Consider the following 21,168-nt stretch of genomic DNA (forward strand, 5'->3'; position numbering starts at 1 on the left):
TATTGGGATAGAATATTAATATTTGGATTTAAGAGAAAAATAAGTAGGTTAAAGATTTATATAAATAGGAGAGACCTAGTTTAGAAAAACATAACGTACGTACGACTGCTTTTGGAGAAAAGGGAGAAAAGCCAAGAGAAGAGGGAGAGACCTAGAGGGGCTGCGATTTCTTTATTATAAGGTAAGGGTGAGACTAACTTTGCAATTCTATTAAGTATGTGAATCAATGGTTAGGTTTAACATGATGTAGGATGAGTTTTTGAGGAATTGAAAAGTAGGTTAAAATTGTAGAATTAATGAATAAACGGTGGAAACTTGTTAAAAATATGTAGAAACTGTCCTTAGACCTTAGATAATGATTAAGATGAATTAATGAATCGAAATTAGGCTTAAAACCTTGAGAAAGGATTGAATTGGAGAAAACGAAAACTAGGTCAAAACCTTAGAATTGATGATCAAACGGTGAGAATTGGTTTAATTGATGTAGAAAGTGTTCCTAGACCTTAGATAATGTTTAGGACGAACTTTGGAATCAAGAACAAGCTTAGAACCATGTGAATCGTCGAGTTTTTATGAAAATAGGAAGCCTGGCCGTAGCGACATTCATCGCTCGTCACGGCGAGCTATGAACCTCGCCTCGCGAGTGATGATCTTCATCGCTCGCCACGCGAGCCTTCCCCTTCGCCTCGCGAGTGTTTTGGTATTGCTCGCCATTGCGAGCAACCTTACTCGCCATAGCGAGCCAAGGTAGAGAGCATGTTAGATTTTGTGTTCCGACCTTTTGAGTTGAACCTTAGATGCCTTTGAGTACCTTTAGGTGCCTACTATTGATTAGAGAATGATTTAGAACGAGATTGAACCTAGAACAACCTTAGTTGGAAAGTTGGCTTGTACTCGCCACGGCGAGCAGATGCTCTCGCCCCGCGAGCACTTCCAGAATTGAGTGTTTTTAGTGCATTGTGAGACTTGAGTTGCTTGGATTGGTTAGAAATGAACTTTAGGTACATAGTGTGACCTATTAAAGATAATGATTGTGAATTGTGAAGCTATATTGAAATGCTAAGTGTTTATAATGTGATTTATTGATTGATTGCGTTGCTTGAATTATTATTGAATGATCAGGAAGTTGTTGAAAATGAATTGGTATTAAGCTGTTAATATAATCTGATTATGCTGCTATTGTTATTTAACTAAGTTACATGAGTTGTTGTTGATTATCATTTGATATTGTTATATCCTGAGATGTTTATGTGTCGCCTATGTTGCTATTGTTGGTTATGTGAAATATTTATATGCCTTATGTGGAAGATGTTTGATGTTTAAGTTGTTGATGCTTCACATTAATATTGTTATGTTGTGAATTGCAATTGATATATTGATATCTCTCTATTGTTGTGTGATTTGACTGTGCTACTGCTGTTATTTAACTAAGTGCATGATGTCTATATATATATTATGAAATGATGACGTTAGTTCCAAATTATTGGATGCATGATGATATGTTGATTACGATGATCACGGTGTTTTGTTGTTAAGAGTCCATGCATAGCATTTCATTGAGCTTTGTCCTCACCACGATTAGGAGCTTTGTCCTCCGCACGTTTTAGGAGCTTTGTCCTCCGCACGATAAAAGTATATTGATACTTATGATGACGATTGGTACCACATGCATATAAGTGTTTAAGTTGCATTGTCGCATATGTCGAGTCAAGGTCGTTGTTGATGAATTATCATCCATGAGTTGTTAAGTTGTCGATGAATTATCATCCATGAGTTTGTCGAGTTGTGTTCTACCCATGTGTCGTTAAAGAAGTACCTACGAAGATTATACGATGTGAATTATATGATGTTGATATTGCTATGTTGTTTAACATGTTGATTATGATATTGTTATGTTGCTACGTTGTTCAAGATATTGATTATGATATTGTTATGTTGCTATGTTGTCTAACATGTTGATTATGATATTGATATATTGCTATGTAGTCTAACATGTTGATTATGATATTGTTATGTTGCTATGTTGTCTAACATGTTGATTATGATATTGTTATATTGCTATGTTGTCTAACATGTTGATTATGATATTGTTATGTTGCTATATTGATTATGATGTTGAATATAATTGTTACTATTAAGTGATGATTATGTTGTTCTATATATGATTAATTATTATTAAGTGAATATTATGTTATGTTATTGATGATGATCGAATGTTGTGATTACTTGGTAATTGTTTATCAAAGATTTATGATGTCGATTATGGTGTTAGTATGTGTTGATTATATTTATATAAGATGATGTATACGTTGTTGTTATATTTTTATAAGATGATGAATACGTTGTTGTTTTAATATAAGAAGATGAATATGTTGTTATATTATTAAATTATGACGAGATGATGTATATATAATTATTATTATTGTTAAGTGAATATTATGTTATGTTGTTGTTATATTATTATAAAATGATGACTATGTTGTTGTTGTTATATTACTATAAGAAGATGTTTATGTTATGATGGATATAATTATTATTATTATTATTAAGTGATGATTATATTGTGTAGTTTAAGTTATTAGTGATGATGATTATATGAAGATATTTATGAGTTGTTAGGTGTACTTGATGATGTTCATGTTAAGTTGATAAGTTGCCTTTTAATCATGAATTGATAATGAGATGTTTGATGAATAATTATTATTATGAATTAATGATGTTGTTATGTTGTATATGAATTAGGATTAAGATGCTGTTATGCTATATATGAACTATGACTATGATGTGATGATCTATGTTTGTTACGATTTGGTTAATATGTGTTATATGATGATATTTATAATGTGATGAATATAAAGTAAATGATAATTAGAGGTTAGTTGGATTATTAAGAATTATACATTAAGAAGTATTATTGCTAATAGATGAAGTTATTTGTGTTGTTAAATATAATTATTGAATTATATGCTTGATATTATTGTTTTGTGAAATCTCACCCCTTCTGCTTGAAAATGTTGCTCTTCGTATGAGTAACTTGCAGGTATTACTGATTAGTAGGAGTGGTGGCTCAAGTGTCTTAGGTGCTCTGATACGTAATGGGATGGGAATTTTTATTGTTGTCTTTCTATTCCTTACGTATTGTTTTAAGAAGAATTATGACTTTGGTTTTAGATTGGATTATATGAAAAATTTATGAAGAGGCCTTCGTGCCAAAGACTGTTTTGATTATTGAATAATTTCCGCTGCGAAGTATTAAAGACTTTTTAGTTATTGAATTTTAAAGGATAAATAGTTATTTATACAGTTTATGATTTTAAGAAAAGAATGTGACATTCCGTTTAGGTGAATTACTCTGATTAAATAAATGAAATTTTCACGTTGGGAAAACGGGGTGTTACAATTGGTATCAGAGCTGGTCGGTCTGTCCGGCCAATTAGAAGAGTCGTGTCGAGTTTTAGTAATAGTTATATTACTACCTTTATGCTGTTTGATTAGTTGTTGTTGTGTTTCTGATTAATAGTTATGTTTATTATGTGATCATGTTTGATTGACTAACTTTGATGTGGTTTGCATGTTTTGTTGATGTTGCTATTTAACTATATATGGTTTAGTATGGTTATACAATAATTGAGTTTATTTCGTGTGTGCTTGAATTTCGAGGACGAAATTCTTTTAAGAGGGGAGAGTTGTAACGCCCTCTCTAATTATTTGATTATTTTAAATGAGTTTAGAATATACTTATATGATTTGTGTGATTTATATGATTTATATTGATGAGTGATATTTTGTTATGATATATGTTATATATTTATTAATATAATATATATGTTATTTGATTTAGAAATATATATATATGCTATTTGATTTTCAAATATAATATATGTTATTTGATTTAGGAATGTATAAATGTGATTTGTTATAGATATAATTGTTATTTATTATTGTTATAGAAACATTCTATATATATATATATATTGGGATAGAATATTAATATTTGGATTTAAGAGAAAAATAAGTAGGTTAAAGATTTATATAAATAGGAGAGACCTAGTTTAGAAAAACATAACGTACGTACGACTGCTTTTGGAGAAAAGGGAGAAAAGCCAAGAGAAGAGGGAGAGACCTAGAGGGGCTGCGATTTCTTGATTATAAGGTAAGGGTGAGACTAACTTTGCAATTCTATTAAGTATGTGAATCAATGGTTAGGTTTAACATGATGTAGGATGAGTTTTTGAGGAATTGAAAAGTAGGTTAAAATTGTAGAATTAATGAATAAACGGTGGAAACTTGTTAAAAATATGTAGAAATTGTTCTTAGACCTTAGATAATGATTAAGATGAATTAATGAATCGAAATTAGGCTTAAAACCTTGAGAAAGGATTGAATTGCAGAAAACGAAAACTAGGTCAAAACCTTAGAATTGATGATCAAACGGTGAGAATTGGTTTAATTGATGTAGAAAGTGTTCCTAGACCTTAGATAATGTTTAGAACGAACTTTGGAATCAAGAACAAGCTTAGAACCATGTGAATCGTCGAGTTTTTGTGAAAATAGGAAGCCTGGCCGTAGCGACATTCATCGCTCGCCACGGCGAGCTATGAACCTCGCCTCGCGAGTGATGATGTTCATCGCTCGCCACGCGAGCCTTCCCCTTCGCCTCGCGAGTGTTTTGGTATTGCTCGCCATTGCGAGCAACCTTACTCGCCATAGCGAGCCAAGGTAGAGAGCATGTTAGATTTTGTGTTCCGACCTTTTGAGTTGAACCTTAGATGCCTTTGAGTACCTTTAGGTGCCTACTATTGATTAGAGAATGATTTAGAACGAGATTGAACCTAGAACAACCTTAGTTGGAAAGTTGGCTTGTACTCGCCACGGCGAGCAGATGCTCTCGCCCCGCGAGCACTTCCAGAATTGAGTGTTTTTAGTGCATTGTGAGACTTGAGTTGCTTGGATTGGTTAGAAATGAACTTTAGGTACATAGTGTGACCTATTAAAGATAATGATTGTGAATTGTGAAGCTATATTGAAATGCTAAGTGTTTATAATGTGATTTATTGATTGATTGCGTTGCTTGAATTATTATTGAATGATCAGGAAGTTGTTGAAAATGAATTGGTATTAAGCTGTTAATATAATCTGATTATGCTGCTATTGTTATTTAACTAAGTTACATGAGTTGTTGTTGATTATCATTTGATATTGTTATATCCTGAGATGTTTATGTGTCGCCTATGTTGCTGTTGTTGGTTATGTGAAATATTTATATGCCTTATGTGGAAGATGTTTGATGTTTAAGTTGTTGATGCTTCACATTAATATTGTTATGTTGTGAATTGCAATTGATATATTGATATCTCTCTATTGTTGTGTGATTTGACTGTGCTACTGCTGTTATTTAACTAAGTGCATGATGTCTATATATATATTATGAAATGATGACGTTAGCTCCAAATTATTGGATGCATGATGATATGTTGATTACGATGATTACGGTGTTTTGTTGTTAAGAGTCCATGCATAGCATTTCATTGAACTTTGTCCTCACCACGATTAGGAGCTTTGTCCTCCGCACGTTTTAGGAGCTTTGTCCTCCGTACGATAAAAGTATATTGATACTTATGATGACGATTGGTACCACATGCATATAAGTGTCTAAGTTGCATTGTCGCATATGTCGAGTCAAGGTCGTTGTTGATGAATTATCATCCATGAGTTGTTAAGTTGTCGATGAATTATCATCCATGAGTTTGTCGAGTTGTGTTCTACCCATGTGTCGTTAAAGAAGTACCTACGAAGATTATACGATGTGAATTATATGATGTTGATATTGCTATGTTGTTTAACATGTTGATTATGATATTGTTATGTTGCTACGTTGTTCAAGATATTGATTATGATATTGTTATGTTGCTATGTTGTCTAACATGTTGATTATGATATTGATATATTGCTATGTAGTCTAACATGTTGATTATGATATTGTTATGTTGCTATGTTGTCTAACATGTTGATTATGATATTGTTATATTGCTATGTTGTCTAACATGTTGATTATGATATTGTTATGTTGCTATATTGATTATGATGTTGAATATAATTGTTACTATTAAGTGATGATTATGTTGTTCTATATATGATTAATTATTATTAAGTGAATATTATGTTATGTTATTGATGATGATCGAATGTTGTGATTACTTGGTAATTGTTTATCAAAGATTTATGATGTCGATTATGGTGTTAGTATGTGTTGATTATATTTATATAAGATGATGTATACGTTGTTGTTATATTTTTATAAGATGATGAATACGTTGTTGTTTTAATATAAGAAGATGAATATGTTGTTATATTATTAAATTATGACGAGATGATGTATATATAATTATTATTATTGTTAAGTGAATATTATGTTATGTTGTTGTTATATTATTATAAAATGATGATTATGTTGTTGTTGTTATATTACTATAAGAAGATGTTTATGTTATGATGGATATAATTATTATTATTATTATTAAGTGATGATTATATTGTGTAGTTTAAGTTATTAGTGATGATGATTATATGAAGATATTTATGAGTTGTTAGGTGTACTTGATGATGTTCATGTTAAGTTGATAAGTTGCCTTTTAATCATGAATTGATAATGAGATGTTTGATGAATAATTATTATTATGAATTAATGATGTTGTTATGTTGTATATGAATTAGGATTAAGATGTTGTTATGCTATATATGAACTATGACTATGATGTGATGATCTATGTTTGTTACGATTTGGTTAATATGTGTTATATGATGATATTTATAATGTGCTGAATATAAAGTAAATGATAATTAGAGGTTAGTTGGATTATTAAGAATTATACATTAAGAAGTATTATTGTTAATAGATGAAGTTATTTGTGTTGTTAAATATAATTATTGAATTATATGCTTGATATTATTGTTTTGTGAAATCTCACCCCTTCTGCTTGAAAATGTTGCTCTTCGTATGAGTAACTTGCAGGTATTACTGATTAGTAGGAGTGGTGGCTCAAGTGTCTTAGGTGCTCTGATACGTAATGGGATGGGAATTTTTATTGTTGTCTTTCTATTCCTTACGTATTGTTTTAAGAAGAATTATGACTTTGATTTGATTTTAGATTGGATTATATGAGAAATTTATGAAGAGGCCTTCGTGCCAAAGACTGTTTTGATTATTGAATAATTTCCGCTGCGAAGTATTAAAGACTTTTTAGTTATTGAATTTTAAAGGATAAATAGTTATTTATACAGTTTATGATTTTAAGAAAAGAATGTGACATTCCGTTTAGGTGAATTACTCTTATTAAATAAATGAAATTTTCACGTTGGGAAAACGGGGTGTTACATAAGGACTCGATAATGCGACAACAATCACCATTTCAAACTCAATATATAGGACAACACCCAATTATATTGATTATCTCCACAACATTGCATTATCAAGAGAACATGCCCATACACAATTAAATCATAGCATTCACCATCACACTTCAACATAATTATCAATAGTCAACAATGTCATGCAACATCAACTATATCATATAGTTTCACCATTTCATGCATTCTCATATTCCAAGTAATAGGGAAAAACAACATCTCATGATAAACATCATATCCAAAATATAATCACTCCTTCATACAACTTCACTTGGTCATACAAGAATAATCACAATAACTCACAAAACGATTTGCTAAAGAAACATTTCCGACAAAAATCCAAATCATGTGGTAAACGGCCAACATTGATAATTTTCAAAGCTAGGCAACTTATTCAAGTTTGAAATCCTACAATTCAATCTTAATCAATCATATAAGTATGAGCTTAGGCCACTTACGAACTATTGATCATTAGTTCAAAGGTTAGCCTAAGTTCGTACGAGAAAATCCCAAGTTTAAACATTCCACATTCCCACCCGAAAATCAATTTTGACATGATTAAGACATTGTACGAACCTTACAAGCATTGTCTAAGCCCATAAGAACTGTAGACTAAGCTTGCAACTCCTTTTGTTCACCAAGACCAAGTTCCAACAATTTCCGAAAAACCGAAACGACACAAACTCAAGTTTCAAACCATTTAGAAAATTAAAGTTTCGACAAAGCCAAATGTGTTCCAGTAGAAAAGTAGGTGAAAACAGCAAAAGAACACTTCAAAACGATCGCCTAGGACCCCTGCACGACCACCCCCAAGCACCCGGACACGGAACAACGTTCCCGTTGTCCTGTCATGGGCGCCTGGCGCTAGAGGTGCAGCGCCCAAGCGCTGACTCCCTGTAAGTGGGCGCCCAGCGCTCCACTACAGGCGCAGCGCTCCGTAAACGCGCGTTTTCGCGTGTCTCGGCCGCGGGTTTTCGCCAATTTCGATCAAAAATCGAATGTTTAAAATCCTCAATCATCAAAAGTGATCCGAGGCATACCCGAGGCTCTAACACATCGAACTCGCTCGTTTCGTGGCATTTGTACAAGTTATGAAATTGTTTTAAAATAATTTTTCTCAAAACAATAAGTTCTCAAACAACCACAATTCATCTCTTCAAATTCAACACAATTCTCAACAACATCTCAACATAAATCATACCCAAGTCATGAAATGAGATCAACATCATCAATCAACCACAATCATAACATATAATCATACACTCCATCATAATTCAACAACAACATGTCAAATTCATCCATTTTGCACAATTTTCATAACTTTTCATTTTCACATATTTAAACATGTAATTTAACCAACAATCATACAATTATTATCAATTCATGCATACAAACATATCATCAAAGTTGGAGCACGAATTTAGCAACAATTATCCATTCATTCATTTCAACCCATTTCATACAAATCATGAAAAATTGCAAAGAATGAACATGATTATGATAAAGACTAACCCCCTTACCTTAGATGAAGATTAGACCAAACCTAGGCTTCAATTTAGCTCCTAAGCTTTCCCAATTGGATTCTTCAAGTTCTTCTCTCCAAACCCTTATCTTCTCTTCCCACTTTCTCTCTCTAGAAATGTTTTGTGAAATGAAAATGATTTGGTTCTTCTAACACTACCCTAGTGTTATCTCTACTAATGGGCTTAACTTAGTTTCTAGTGGGCTTAACCCGTTTCTATTCAAACCAAAAATATTACTACACTCCAAACGATATTTTAATTAATAACGGTAAAATGTCACTAACGGTAAAATCTCGACTTTCTCTAGTAACTTAATGAAATAACCATTCTCACTAATTACTAAAGCAATTCCCACTAAAAATTATAATTTTACCCATCCTCACAAAATTACCAAAATACCCTTCTAATACGAAAACCCATGAAAATGCACCCGATGACAATTAAATACACACAAGCACAAATAATCACACACAAACACATAATAAAAATAATTAAAATAAATCTAGCTAAAAATCGGCTGTTACAAAGAGCAAAAGAGACCTAGGAGGGCTGTGATTTCTACACTTTAAGGTTAGAGTGAGACTAATAATTCAGTAATGTTGATTGCTATAATTCTGATGATTAATTGACAAAGTTAGGATTGAATTATAAAAGTTTTGTAATTAGGTCAAATCCCTAAAATTGATGATCAAACGGTAAAAATTGATTAGATTGATGTAGAAACCGTCCTATAACCTTAGAATATGTTTAGGATGAGTTCTGGAATTGAAATTAGGCTTAGAACCATGTGATTAAATGATTTTTCGTAGAAAACTGCATTATGCCCGAGCCAACATTCATCGCTCGCCCTGGCAAACGATGATCCTCGCCTCGCGAGTGATGAAGTTCATCGCTCGCCACGCAAGCCAAAACCCCTCGCCTCGCGAGTTACATGTCGTAGCTCGCCACAACGAGCAACCCTACTCGCCATAGAGAGCATGACCAGAGAGCATGTCGAATTTTGAGTTTTTGACTTTTGAGTTGAACCTTAGATGCCTTTGAGTACCCTTAGGTGTCTACTAAAGATTAGAGAATGATTTAGAACAAGATTGAACCTGGAACAACCTTAGTTGGGAATCTGGCTTGTACTCGCCATGGCGAGCAGATGCTCTCGCCTCGCGAGCACTTCCAGAACTGAGTGCATTTGAGGATTTTGAGACCTGAGTTGCTTGGATTGATTAGGAAAGGAACCTTAGGTACTAATGAGACCTATTTAAGATATTATTGAGAACTGTGAAGCTAATATGAAATGCTAAGTGATTATAATGTGATTTATTGATTGATTGCATTACTTGAATTATTATTGAATGATCAAGAAATTGTTGAAGATGAATTGATATTAAGCTGTTGATGTGATCTGAATTATGCTGCTATTGTTAATTAACTAAGTTGCATGAGTCTGAATAAGATAATTACAATGATGATGAACTCCAAATTATTGAATGTATAAGAGATTTGATGATTAAGATGTTTTGTTGATAGAGTCCATGCATTAGCATACATTGAGTTTTGTCCTCACCACGATTTGAGCTTTGTCCTCACCACGATTGGAGCTTTGTCCTCCCCACGATGCTATAAGTATATTAATACTTTGATGACGATTGGTACCACATGCATATAAGAGGTCTAAGTTGCATTGTCGCATTTGTCGAGTATAAAGATGTTATGTTATTGATGATGATTGAATGTTGTGATTACTTGTTAATTGTTATCAAAGATGCAATGATGATTAAGACTGTTTATGATGTTAATTATGATTTTGAATTATATTGATTAATATTATTGTGTTATGAAATCTCACCCCTTCTGCTTGAAAAAGTTGCTCTTCGTATGAGTAACTTGCAGGTGATCGAGCTTAGTGTGCAGATTGCTGTCGTGAGTGGCCTTGCCTCACTGTGTCGTCTAGGTCGCTCTGATACGTAACGGGATGGGATTTTCATGATTTGCATGCTTCATTCTTTTACGTGTTCATTTATGATATTAGACTGAATATTTATGAGATGTTTTAATGAGGCCTGCGTGCCAAGACTTTATGATGATTAGAATTTATTTCCGCTGCTATTTGGTTGATGAAAGATAAATTATTATTTATCTATGTTTTGAAGATTTTAAGAATGTGATATCCCGTTAATTGTTGTTTACTCTGATTATATGTTTGAAATTTTTATATTAGAAAAACAGAGTGTTACAGAATACCCCTTAGCTGCACCCAAACCCTTCTAGATGTTGCCACCAAGTTGGGGGACCAAGGAACCACCTTAGTGAATGTTGCCCTCCACTATTCTCCGCCCTTGCCTTCACAACATCCTCCTTCTGGTTGCCCTTCAAGAGAACAAGCTTCTCCCCCATTGGTACCACCGAAATCCCGCGCCACCCCTCCATGAATAAACATGTCGACACCGCTTCTGCCTCCAGGTGACTAGATAACGTTTTGATGATGGCTTTAGAAAATGTGAGAAAATTTGATGCTCCTTCTAAGGTCGATGTTATGGTTTGGAGATTACTTTAAGGGGGACTAGCAACTAAAGAGGATTTACTTATAAGACGGGTATTGTCTACCATTCATGATATGTCTTGTGTTTTTTGCTCAAATAATATTGAGTTTAGTAATATTTTTTCTTCTCATGTCTTTTAGCTTATAATGTATTGTCCACCCTAAATAATTGGATGGGAATTCAAGGTCTAAATTATAATGAAGGTGTTTAACATCTCGTCTACTTACTATATTATAAAAGTAAGTCCCTAGGATTTTACCATTTTGTCCCTTGGAGGGGCATTTTAGTAATTTTCTATTGATGGGTGTGGTTAATGTCACCTCATCATTTTATGGTGCATTTCCCATTTTGCCCTTCACCATTTTTTTTTATTATTTTATATTTTTAATAACTTTTATAATTTTTATTTTTTTAACTATTTTTCAATTTTTTCATCCAAATTCAGTTGCTTCTAAATTGCCTTTGTGGGAGAGTAAGGTATCGCTTGATCCGGCTTTTTTCCAACTTCTCTACATTTTTAAGGTGAAATTAGGTCAAACACACTATCAATTATTTTAATTTCAATATTGTTTAATCATCATAACCTCACAAATATTTTTATTCACAATGTCATTTAATGATACCAAATATTATTATTTCCTTTCTTCAACCTCGCAAATATTTACACACGCATTAACGTTTAGAGTAATATTTTATGTCCGTCTGTCTGTGTTTTTGTTAAGCTGATGCATATAATTTTTTTTTAGTGTTGCTTGGTTGAGTGCTACCTCACCGATTTTTTTTAACTATTTTCGAATTTTTATATTTTTAAATAATTTTAACTATTTTCCAATTTTTTCTCCCAAATTCAGTTGCTTCTACACTGCCATTGTGGGAGATTAAGATATCGTTTGACCCGATTTTTTTTTTTTTTACTTCTCTACATTTTTAAAAAGAAGTTAGGTCAAACACAATATCAATTAAGTACTTACTAGAAAGGGAACATTTCTTAATGCATAGAATTGAATGGAATGAGCTTTGGCCAAAAGTTGTTGAATGCTACTTTAAAAAACTATTTCTCGACAATATATTTCACAAGCACCTCTTTTCAACTCACGCTGGGAACCTTTTATTTTATTTTTTAATATTATATTTCAATATATTTTCTTTTCATTTAATTTTTTTTTTTTTGAACAGTTCCATTTAATTTTATTATCTTTTTTTCAAAAGATTTTTATTATCGTTTTATCACTTATATATTTAATTTCAATATTGTTTAATCATCACAACCTCACAAATATTTTTATTCACGCTATCATTTAATGATACCAAATATTTTTATTTCCTTTCTTCAACCTCGTAAATATGCAGACACACATATTAGCGTTTAGAGTAATACTTTATGTGTGTCTATTTTTTTGTTACGCTAATGCGTATAATTTTTATAAAATTTTGATTTTAATTAAAAGTAAAATTGTAGATGTCTTTTCTTCAAAAAAGGTATATATGCCTAAAAAAATTATGCTTATGTCTATATATATAGACACACACACATAAAAGGTATAGATGCCTAAAAAAATTATACTTATCTTTTATATATATATTGCACCTTTATATCGTAACAAACTATGCATATCTTTTTCTTATTCAAAAAAACTAAATATTGCTAAATAGAAAATTTATTATTTTCTATTTTGTCAACATCAGATGATAGAATTTTGTATAAGTTTGATAATGACCCGAAAAATGTCTTTCCTTATGTAGTGGGAATATAGTTGATGTAACACTATGGGAAAAATACTCCGTAGCTTTATCATTTACCATCTATTTACCTTGAGTTCCTTGCTTCCATTTTGTAGTCAGTGGCAACCCAAATATATGTAACAATTGGTCAGGTTCGAGGTTGCTCATCAACCTACATCATCCGGTTGTTGAGAAGTTTAAGAGTTAGTAAGTTTGCATTATGATTTCACAATACAGTGTTAGAGTAACTTATTATTTCACAATCCGATTTGATTGTTTTTTGACCATGTTTCTTGAATTGTTTTCATGACTTTAACACTTCTCAAGCTCAGAGTCAAACTTCAGTTAAAACTTAAGTCGGAGATCAACTTCTTCTCAACGTACTTCGTACAACGATTTTTCCAAACTGTCATATGTTAGGCCAATTGCTGAATTTATAAACTTAGTCAATGTCTGCTATTTTTATGCACAAACATGCTTTGAGTTTTTTTATGCACAAATTAAAAATACATATTGCATTATTCTTTATTTCATGTGCATAATTTGTGTTAGGAAACATATTGCATCACTATTTGGAAAACAACTAAATTCAATCATAACCAGTTTGGATTGTATTATGAGAGTTGCACCAAATGTTCAAAGACATCAATGTCAAATGGTACTGGCTATATATACACATGCGGAAGTGATGCTTAATTTCCATTTGTTTCAACAATGTTCATTGGTCAACGGGGTGCATATAATGTACATGCATGCATTTATCTAGACTTTATAGGAAGATAATAGGATGATAAATTAGAAGTCATGTTACATTTTCTTTAGCTTAAAATCAGTTATGCTACCTTTATTTTATAAATTATATGTAACTATATTCGCATACATCCTATCCATGTAAATATGCATTAGACTAATATTGCAGCTATTTTCCTGTTTAGCATTTCCCAAACGAGGTGTCAAGAACAATTCTGAAAGGAAAGCGCAAAACAATCACTCTCATTGATGACCAGACACAGAGACAATATAACTGTCATCTCATTACCGCCGATAGAGCAAGCTATGAAAATTACTTGGGTGGGCAGTGGTTCAATTTCTGCAGATAACGAGTGATGGAAGAAGGTGGTAAGCTCATCTTTGATCTCGAAAAGTCACATAAGAACTTGAAAATTCGAGTTGTTTCAAAGTAGATCTTTGTTGTTGAACTGTTTTAACTTCTACTATTTTGATATATCGCTTTGGACTGTAGTCGTAAACTATCTTGACTTTGAGATGTCATTTGTTCTTTTCATTTTGTCTGATGTAAGTATTGGCAAAAATTCCTTTTTGGTTAGTCTATGAAACCTGCGATCTCTTTTATAAACCTAACTATTATGTAACGTTAATCTGTACATTGTTGGTTCCTTCATTGGTTCCAATTAGTATCATGTTAATTGTAATGTTGTTTTCCTAATCTCTTGAGAAAATTAAAACATGTTATTTTCCTACGGTAAATCTTTACAATGCTTTGATAAATGTTTTAGAAATGTACATATATATAACTTCTAATTAACACTGCAATTTGTTTTGTACCTAGCACTTCTCAAATGAGATATCAATGACATTTCTAAAAGGAACACGGAAAACAATCACACTCATCGACAAACAAGCTCAAAAAATGTATAAGTGTCGCTTGATAACGGCAAAGAGAGCAAGTTACAAAAAATACTTAGGCGGCCAATGGTTCAAATTTTGCCGAGAACATATGTTAGAAGTAGGCGATAAGTTAATTTTTTATCTAGAGAAGCCACCTAAAAATATGCACGTTCAAGTCGTTTCCAAATAAAGATTTGGTGTTCATGATCCGCACTTTCAACATATTACCTTAACTTTAATCCTAGACTAGATTATCTTCACTCACTGATGCTACTTCTTTGCTTGATTTCATTTGATGTAAATATGGGTATTACAACAAAACTCTTTTTTATAATTTTGGATAATATGTAAATTCACACATCATTGATTCCTTTATTGGTTCCAATAGTTTTCATCCTAAATATTATGTCAATTCCTAATCTCATAAACTGATTATATGCTCTCTTAATCAGCTCATACATATTTTATAATGAATTACAATGTTCCGTTGTTTTAACATCTCTTCTTTCAAAGAATATTTTTATCGAATACGTTATTGAACCCGTGTTCGCACGGGTTTGTAACTAGTTATGCATGGAAACTTGATCTTGGTAAGCACTTGAAGATAATTAGTTTTCTTATTTGTGTGGCCGTCGTTTATTATCTTTGGTTGGCTTGGAATAAAGTCGTTTTTCAAGAAGGCGTTTTGGATTGCAATTCGTTTCTTGGGGATGATTTTTTGGTACACCCTGGTAGGAAATTTAATTTAGTGCATTCTGATTGGTGTAACTGTCCATTGAGATATCTATCTATTTGGTAGTTTGAACTTTTAGAGAAATTGATGTATGCGCTTTGAGGTGGAGTATCCTTTATGCTCTTAGTTTAATAAAAATTCTCTTTTGTTTTTTTTTTTTAAAAAAAAAAAAAAAGGTCATGTTAACTAGTGTCCCGGAGCACAAGTTAAAAAGTAAAAAATATAAATTTTTATTTGAAAACAATAAGTTTTTTACTTTTAAAAAATTAACATACCACTTTTTAACAATTTTTAATGCAAATTTTTTATATTAGTCTAACTAGTGCCTCAGAGCACTACATAACATTTTTCAAAGAAAAAAGAGAGAGAAATAGAACCATATGAGGATACATGACTTGAGGTAGGTCACAAGATCAGCAACATCAAATAAAATAAAATTTAAAGACATTCAAAGGCTGGAAAATCAGTATTCTTTAAAGTCCAACCGGTTCACTACACACGTTCAGCTCTGCAAGGAATTAAGGATACAACCCTACACGCTCTCTCTCCAGTTTTGGAGAGGGCTACATGACATTTACTACCAACAATAACACACCATAATAAAATTAGGTATACAAAAACAAAAGGAGAAACAAGAAAAGGGAAGGACCATTGAATGCCCTTGTGCAATTCAATGGCTTGACTACTTTGCTTACAAAGAGAAAAAGTGGACTTAGATGGGTAAAAAGAAAAAAGAAAATTAAAAGTGTATATATATAGCAAACTAAGGGAAAGAGTTGGGAACCCATGTGAACTATTTTTGCGTTATGGGACCTAACCAAACTTTAATTAATTAACTAGGTAAAATGTGGTTATTGCAAAGGTTGTGTTTTAGTGGTAGAAATTTAGGCGAGAAGTGTAAGTGGCCTTTGGAACCCAATTGCTAGGAACAACATCTCTAGCTGATAGGGTTCTACCGGTGGAAGAGCTGAGTTTGACAGAGAATGGTCCCCTTAAAGGTCCCCCAATAATGCACCAATTTGCACCCCACAGATGATTCATTTGTAGCCACTCACTAGAACCATTCTGCAATAAAAATACAATAGTAAAATAAAATAAAATAAAACATAACATAGTTAGTCTCATTGTTCAAATTGTAATATAGTCTGTTCAAAGTAAACAAATCACTAAAGAGAATAATGAAATGAGTGATAATTTTTTATCAAGAATATTGTGAGTAATTTATCCAATCATTGGTAAATAGACTAATGCTTGATATTACATGCACATTTTTTTGAAGAAGCTAAATTAGCCCACTCAAATTGACACCAGAGATCGAACCTGAGACTTTGAGGAGGAGCACACTCCCCAGTCCCAAGCCAATACCACTAGGCCAACCCAAATAGATTGATATTACATGCAAATTAATAACAAATTATAAATGGTTACAATATACATCATTGATTTTCTAATTTTACTATATACTCATTAGATTTAGAGGAGCTAAATGCATCTTTTAAGATATTGGTTATATGCATTTGTGTTTAACAGTTAACTATTATTGTAAACAAGAGATCAAATGTCTATTTAATGAATTATTTGATCTGATTTGGCAAAATAATTGCCAAGTGAAGTCCTTTCATAGATTGGGGGAGAAAGAAGTGAGGAATGTTATTTAAAGATGTAGGTCCCATATCACATGCTTTGAGTGCAGAAAATAGTAGCAATAGTAAATACATCAAAAGCACTAAGGGGAAGTTGGCAATATAATATGTGGAAGAACACACACTTATATATTTAAATGGTGTGAAGAGGGTCACTCCCAATTGCCTAAGAGTGAGACAGAGGCACGCGATTTAAGAGGACACGTCCCCAAAATTTGGAAATATTGCACGAATACAGACACGGATACAACATAGATACCGACACACCAATATAGTTAATAATTCGAAAAAAATCACATAATTTAGTATAATTATAAATGTCGATGTTGTGTCGCGTGTCCGACACCAGGATACACCTAATCTGAAGAGTGTTCGTGTTTATAGATAGAGTTAGTATGAACTATGCGAGTAGTATCCTTTTACTATCATGGAAAATCAATGTGCACCGTGAATGACCATAATGCTTTATTTCACGTTTAGACAACTACTTCCAGTCAAAATCTGCAACAGTTTTCAAGATGCAGTTTTCCAAAGATGCAAATGCAATATATTTAGTACTACTACTATCTTTTGCACTTTATTCGTTAAATAAATCAAGTGTGCATAATCAATTAGCCGAAAAAAGTGTACATTAGCAATAAAAGTAAAAAAAATTACTATTTTGACAAAAATTTAGATAACTTATAAATATGATGTTTTTTTAGAGATATTATGAAGTATGGATACGAACACGAACATCGGACACGATACAGACACGCCGACACAACTAATAATTTGAAAAAATCATATAATACAGTGTAATTAAAGTGTCGGTGTCGGACACGACATATGTTCGATATCAGAACACACCTAATCCGAAGGGTGTTCGTGCTTAATAGATCTTATAAATATGATGTTATTTGGAGTAATTGATACATATGATATAAATCTGTAAAAGATACATGGTGTCTTCTTAGAGGATAACCAATAACTTATAAACTTGTAAAAGATAAAAAGTAAGAGATATTAAAATAAAAATATTCCATGGTGTCACATATGATATAAAATTAATTTAAGTAACAGAACCGTTAAAAATATAATGAAAATACCACCACTTTCTTAAAATTTCTTAATATTAGAGACTGTTAGCTGTAATTGCATCTGATTCTCTGAGAGATCAGAAGTTCAGGGTTCTTCTCTTGTGCATTTTTTTATTTCTCTGTTTCAGTTATATTAATTATCCAGTTATACTCTTTCTCCATCTGCCTCTATCAAATTGTTCTTTATTCATTTAGCTATATCTTTGGGATAAGAAATAACGCCAAAAAAATAAACTATGGAAAAACATCATGGAAGCAAATAAACATTAGAAACCAATGAAGCACGGATACGGACACCGACACGGACACCGGACACGACATGGACACTGACACGTCGACACTTCTAATAATTTAGGAAAATCACATAGTTCAGTATAATTATAAGTGTCGGTGTCGTGTCTATGTCAGACGTGATACGTGTCCGATACTAAGACACGCCTTATCCGAGAAGTGTCCATGCTTCATAACTAGAAACAGAAGAAGAAACGTACTTCTCGTATATGCATAGTGCCAATATCTCCCTCTGCATCTTCAAATTCAACCAGAAGTGATAACCAAAATGGTGTGGAACCTTCATTAACATGAAATGCAATTTTTTTTCCTGGATATTTACACGGAGTTCTGCATTTCACATAGGTCAAAAATTCATTTATTATTCACAAAACAAAAAGGTACATTGCATCAATCTATAGAAACAAACAGAGTAGTGGAAACGGAGATAAATCATTTTTCCTTAAAAGGATACTGAGCTACGTTATTATTATAATATTATTATATAAATAAACCAAAGAACAAAAATTAAGATGTGAAAAGTCAAATGTTTGCACCATATGAAAGGAGAAAGGAACAGAACTCGTCAAAGAGTCAATATAAAACAAAGGTAAAGTTCAGAAAGCAACCCCACCAAAAAATTAACCAATCATGCTTCTTCCTTCAGCATATCAATGTTATGCCCAACAAATAAATGCATTTATTAAAAAAATGTTTTACAGTACAGTATATTAGTGTGCCAAAGTATTCATTGGGCCACAAAAATATTTGTCTAAATAAAAAATAAAATGATCAATTTTAGTAAACAAAAAACAAAATGCTACGTTTGTCCAAAAAAAATAAATTCCTAACCCTCTGATTTGAAGATTTTTTAGTTAAGAAGATTCATATCATCAAATTTTAAAATTTAATGTACGTTTGTCCCTACCAATTTTGGTTTATCTCTCGCAATATTATTGATTTTTGATTTTGTACAATCAAAATTTTTGAAGGTCTAAAACTAAAACTCTTCAAATTATATAGTTGAAATCTAAACAATTTTTTTTACACAAATAGACCAAAAACAGCTAATATCACATAGGATAAACGTATACTAACCAAATCTATTATACATTGTCTACAGCAATCAGATGAACTACCCTATCCTCGTTTTACAGAGAATAAAAGTAATTTTGTAACCAAAAAGGATAAACCAATATTCATAAAAGTAATTTTACCTTCGGTAAATGACAGGGATTTGACCGCGGTTTCTGAGTTGACCGTTCTCACCGGAGATAGCCATATGTCCAAAAGCAGCACCGCTGAGGTCAAAATGGGTGGTGTCAGTTGGGCAGCCAGGGCACTCATCAGTGATTATCACAGTAACTGCTCTCCTTGAACATATGCTATTGTCTAAACACTTCACTTTATAGCAAGCACCACATCCTTCCCCTTTCATAAACAGCACTGGTCCCACTGCCCCTACCCTCGCTCTCAATGGCTTCACGTCCACCAATGTTCCATACCCACAAGCTCCCCCTAATTCACACATTCTCATCATAATTAATCACCAACATACTCACTATTATTAAAAAATGGCATAATTGAATGTAATTGTAATTGTGTCTAATACCAAACACGATTTTAATCAGAAGTGTTAGAGCTACACTCTCTTGCACAGACACTTCTGATTGAAGGTGTGTCCTGCTGTCCGACACGCATCGCGTCCGACACCAACATATTGAATAATGTCATTTTGTCAAAATTTTATCTGTGTCAATGTGTCCGTTTTCGTGTTTCATACATAGCTGTGAAAAAGAAAAACAAATAAGAGAGAGGTTTTGTTACCAGTACTGCCGTCTCCTTCGGGGTCACCGTACCAAGTGGCGGTACCGGGATACCAATGTAAGTCGAGAGTATGATGCTGAAGTTGCCCAACGGCAGTGGCAGCCGGAAGCATGGCGAGCTTCATGGCTATGCCGAAGCAGAAAAGCCTTAGATAGAAGCTAAATTGGAGGTGCATTGTACACTACTGCTATTCGGAGCTGAAAAGGGGGCGTTTTAGAGCTCTGCCGACAGTTTCGTGGCGGCAGAGAGAGGGAGATTCTGTCTGTTGTGGCGTTTGGGTTTAGGTTGGACCGTTAGAAGAGAGGGTTGTTGGTTTCTTATAGTACAACAACGCGTGATTGCTTTTGACCTTTTTGTCCGTTGGTTTTGTGTTTATTTACTGATGTGTGCCACTGAGGGATTCAGTGTGGGTCCTACCGGTTGTTAAGGCGTTGATTCCGCTTGTGCGCGCCAAAAATGCAGAACATTGGGGATGCGGTAACAATTAAATAGTGGAGAATTAAAGTCTCCATTTTTGTTAAAAAAAGAAAAAGAAAAAAGAGTTTTTTTTAAGGAAAAAAGAAAAAAGAGTTGCTCTTCCTCATTTTCTTGTAGAGATAATCTTTTAAATAAGCCTTGTAATCCTAACTTAACCGATAAGAATATCAAAATATTATAGATCGGATATTGTGATTAAAATTTGAACCCAACTCGTATATTTTTATGTGTGAGATTTCAATAGTTATTATTAAAGCAAATAAGAGACAATAAATCTAAGGTCAAATGCATCTAAAAGTCTTTTAAGTTTTTCGTTTTTCCCAA

The 21,168-nt window shown here is 32.6% G+C and overlaps 1 protein-coding gene across 1 annotated transcript; it reads right to left on the bottom strand.

The window, feature by feature from the left end:
* Window positions 1-15,975: 15,975 nt before the first annotated feature.
* On the bottom strand, window positions 15,976-20,662 carry LOC25480367 (expansin-B3). Its single transcript, XM_013587180.3, has 4 exons — window positions 20,368-20,662; window positions 19,758-20,058; window positions 18,762-18,891; window positions 15,976-16,613 (listed from the first exon to the last, which is right to left on the bottom strand). Exons 1-4 carry the CDS (start codon window positions 20,540-20,542, stop codon window positions 16,419-16,421), a joined length of 801 nt encoding a protein of 266 aa, XP_013442634.1. The 5' UTR covers window positions 20,543-20,662; the 3' UTR covers window positions 15,976-16,418.
* Window positions 20,663-21,168: the final 506 nt, after the last annotated feature.

This window comes from Medicago truncatula, chromosome 4, assembly GCF_003473485.1.
Source record: "Medicago truncatula cultivar Jemalong A17 chromosome 4, MtrunA17r5.0-ANR, whole genome shotgun sequence".
NCBI classification, from domain to species: Eukaryota; Viridiplantae; Streptophyta; class Magnoliopsida; order Fabales; family Fabaceae; genus Medicago; species Medicago truncatula.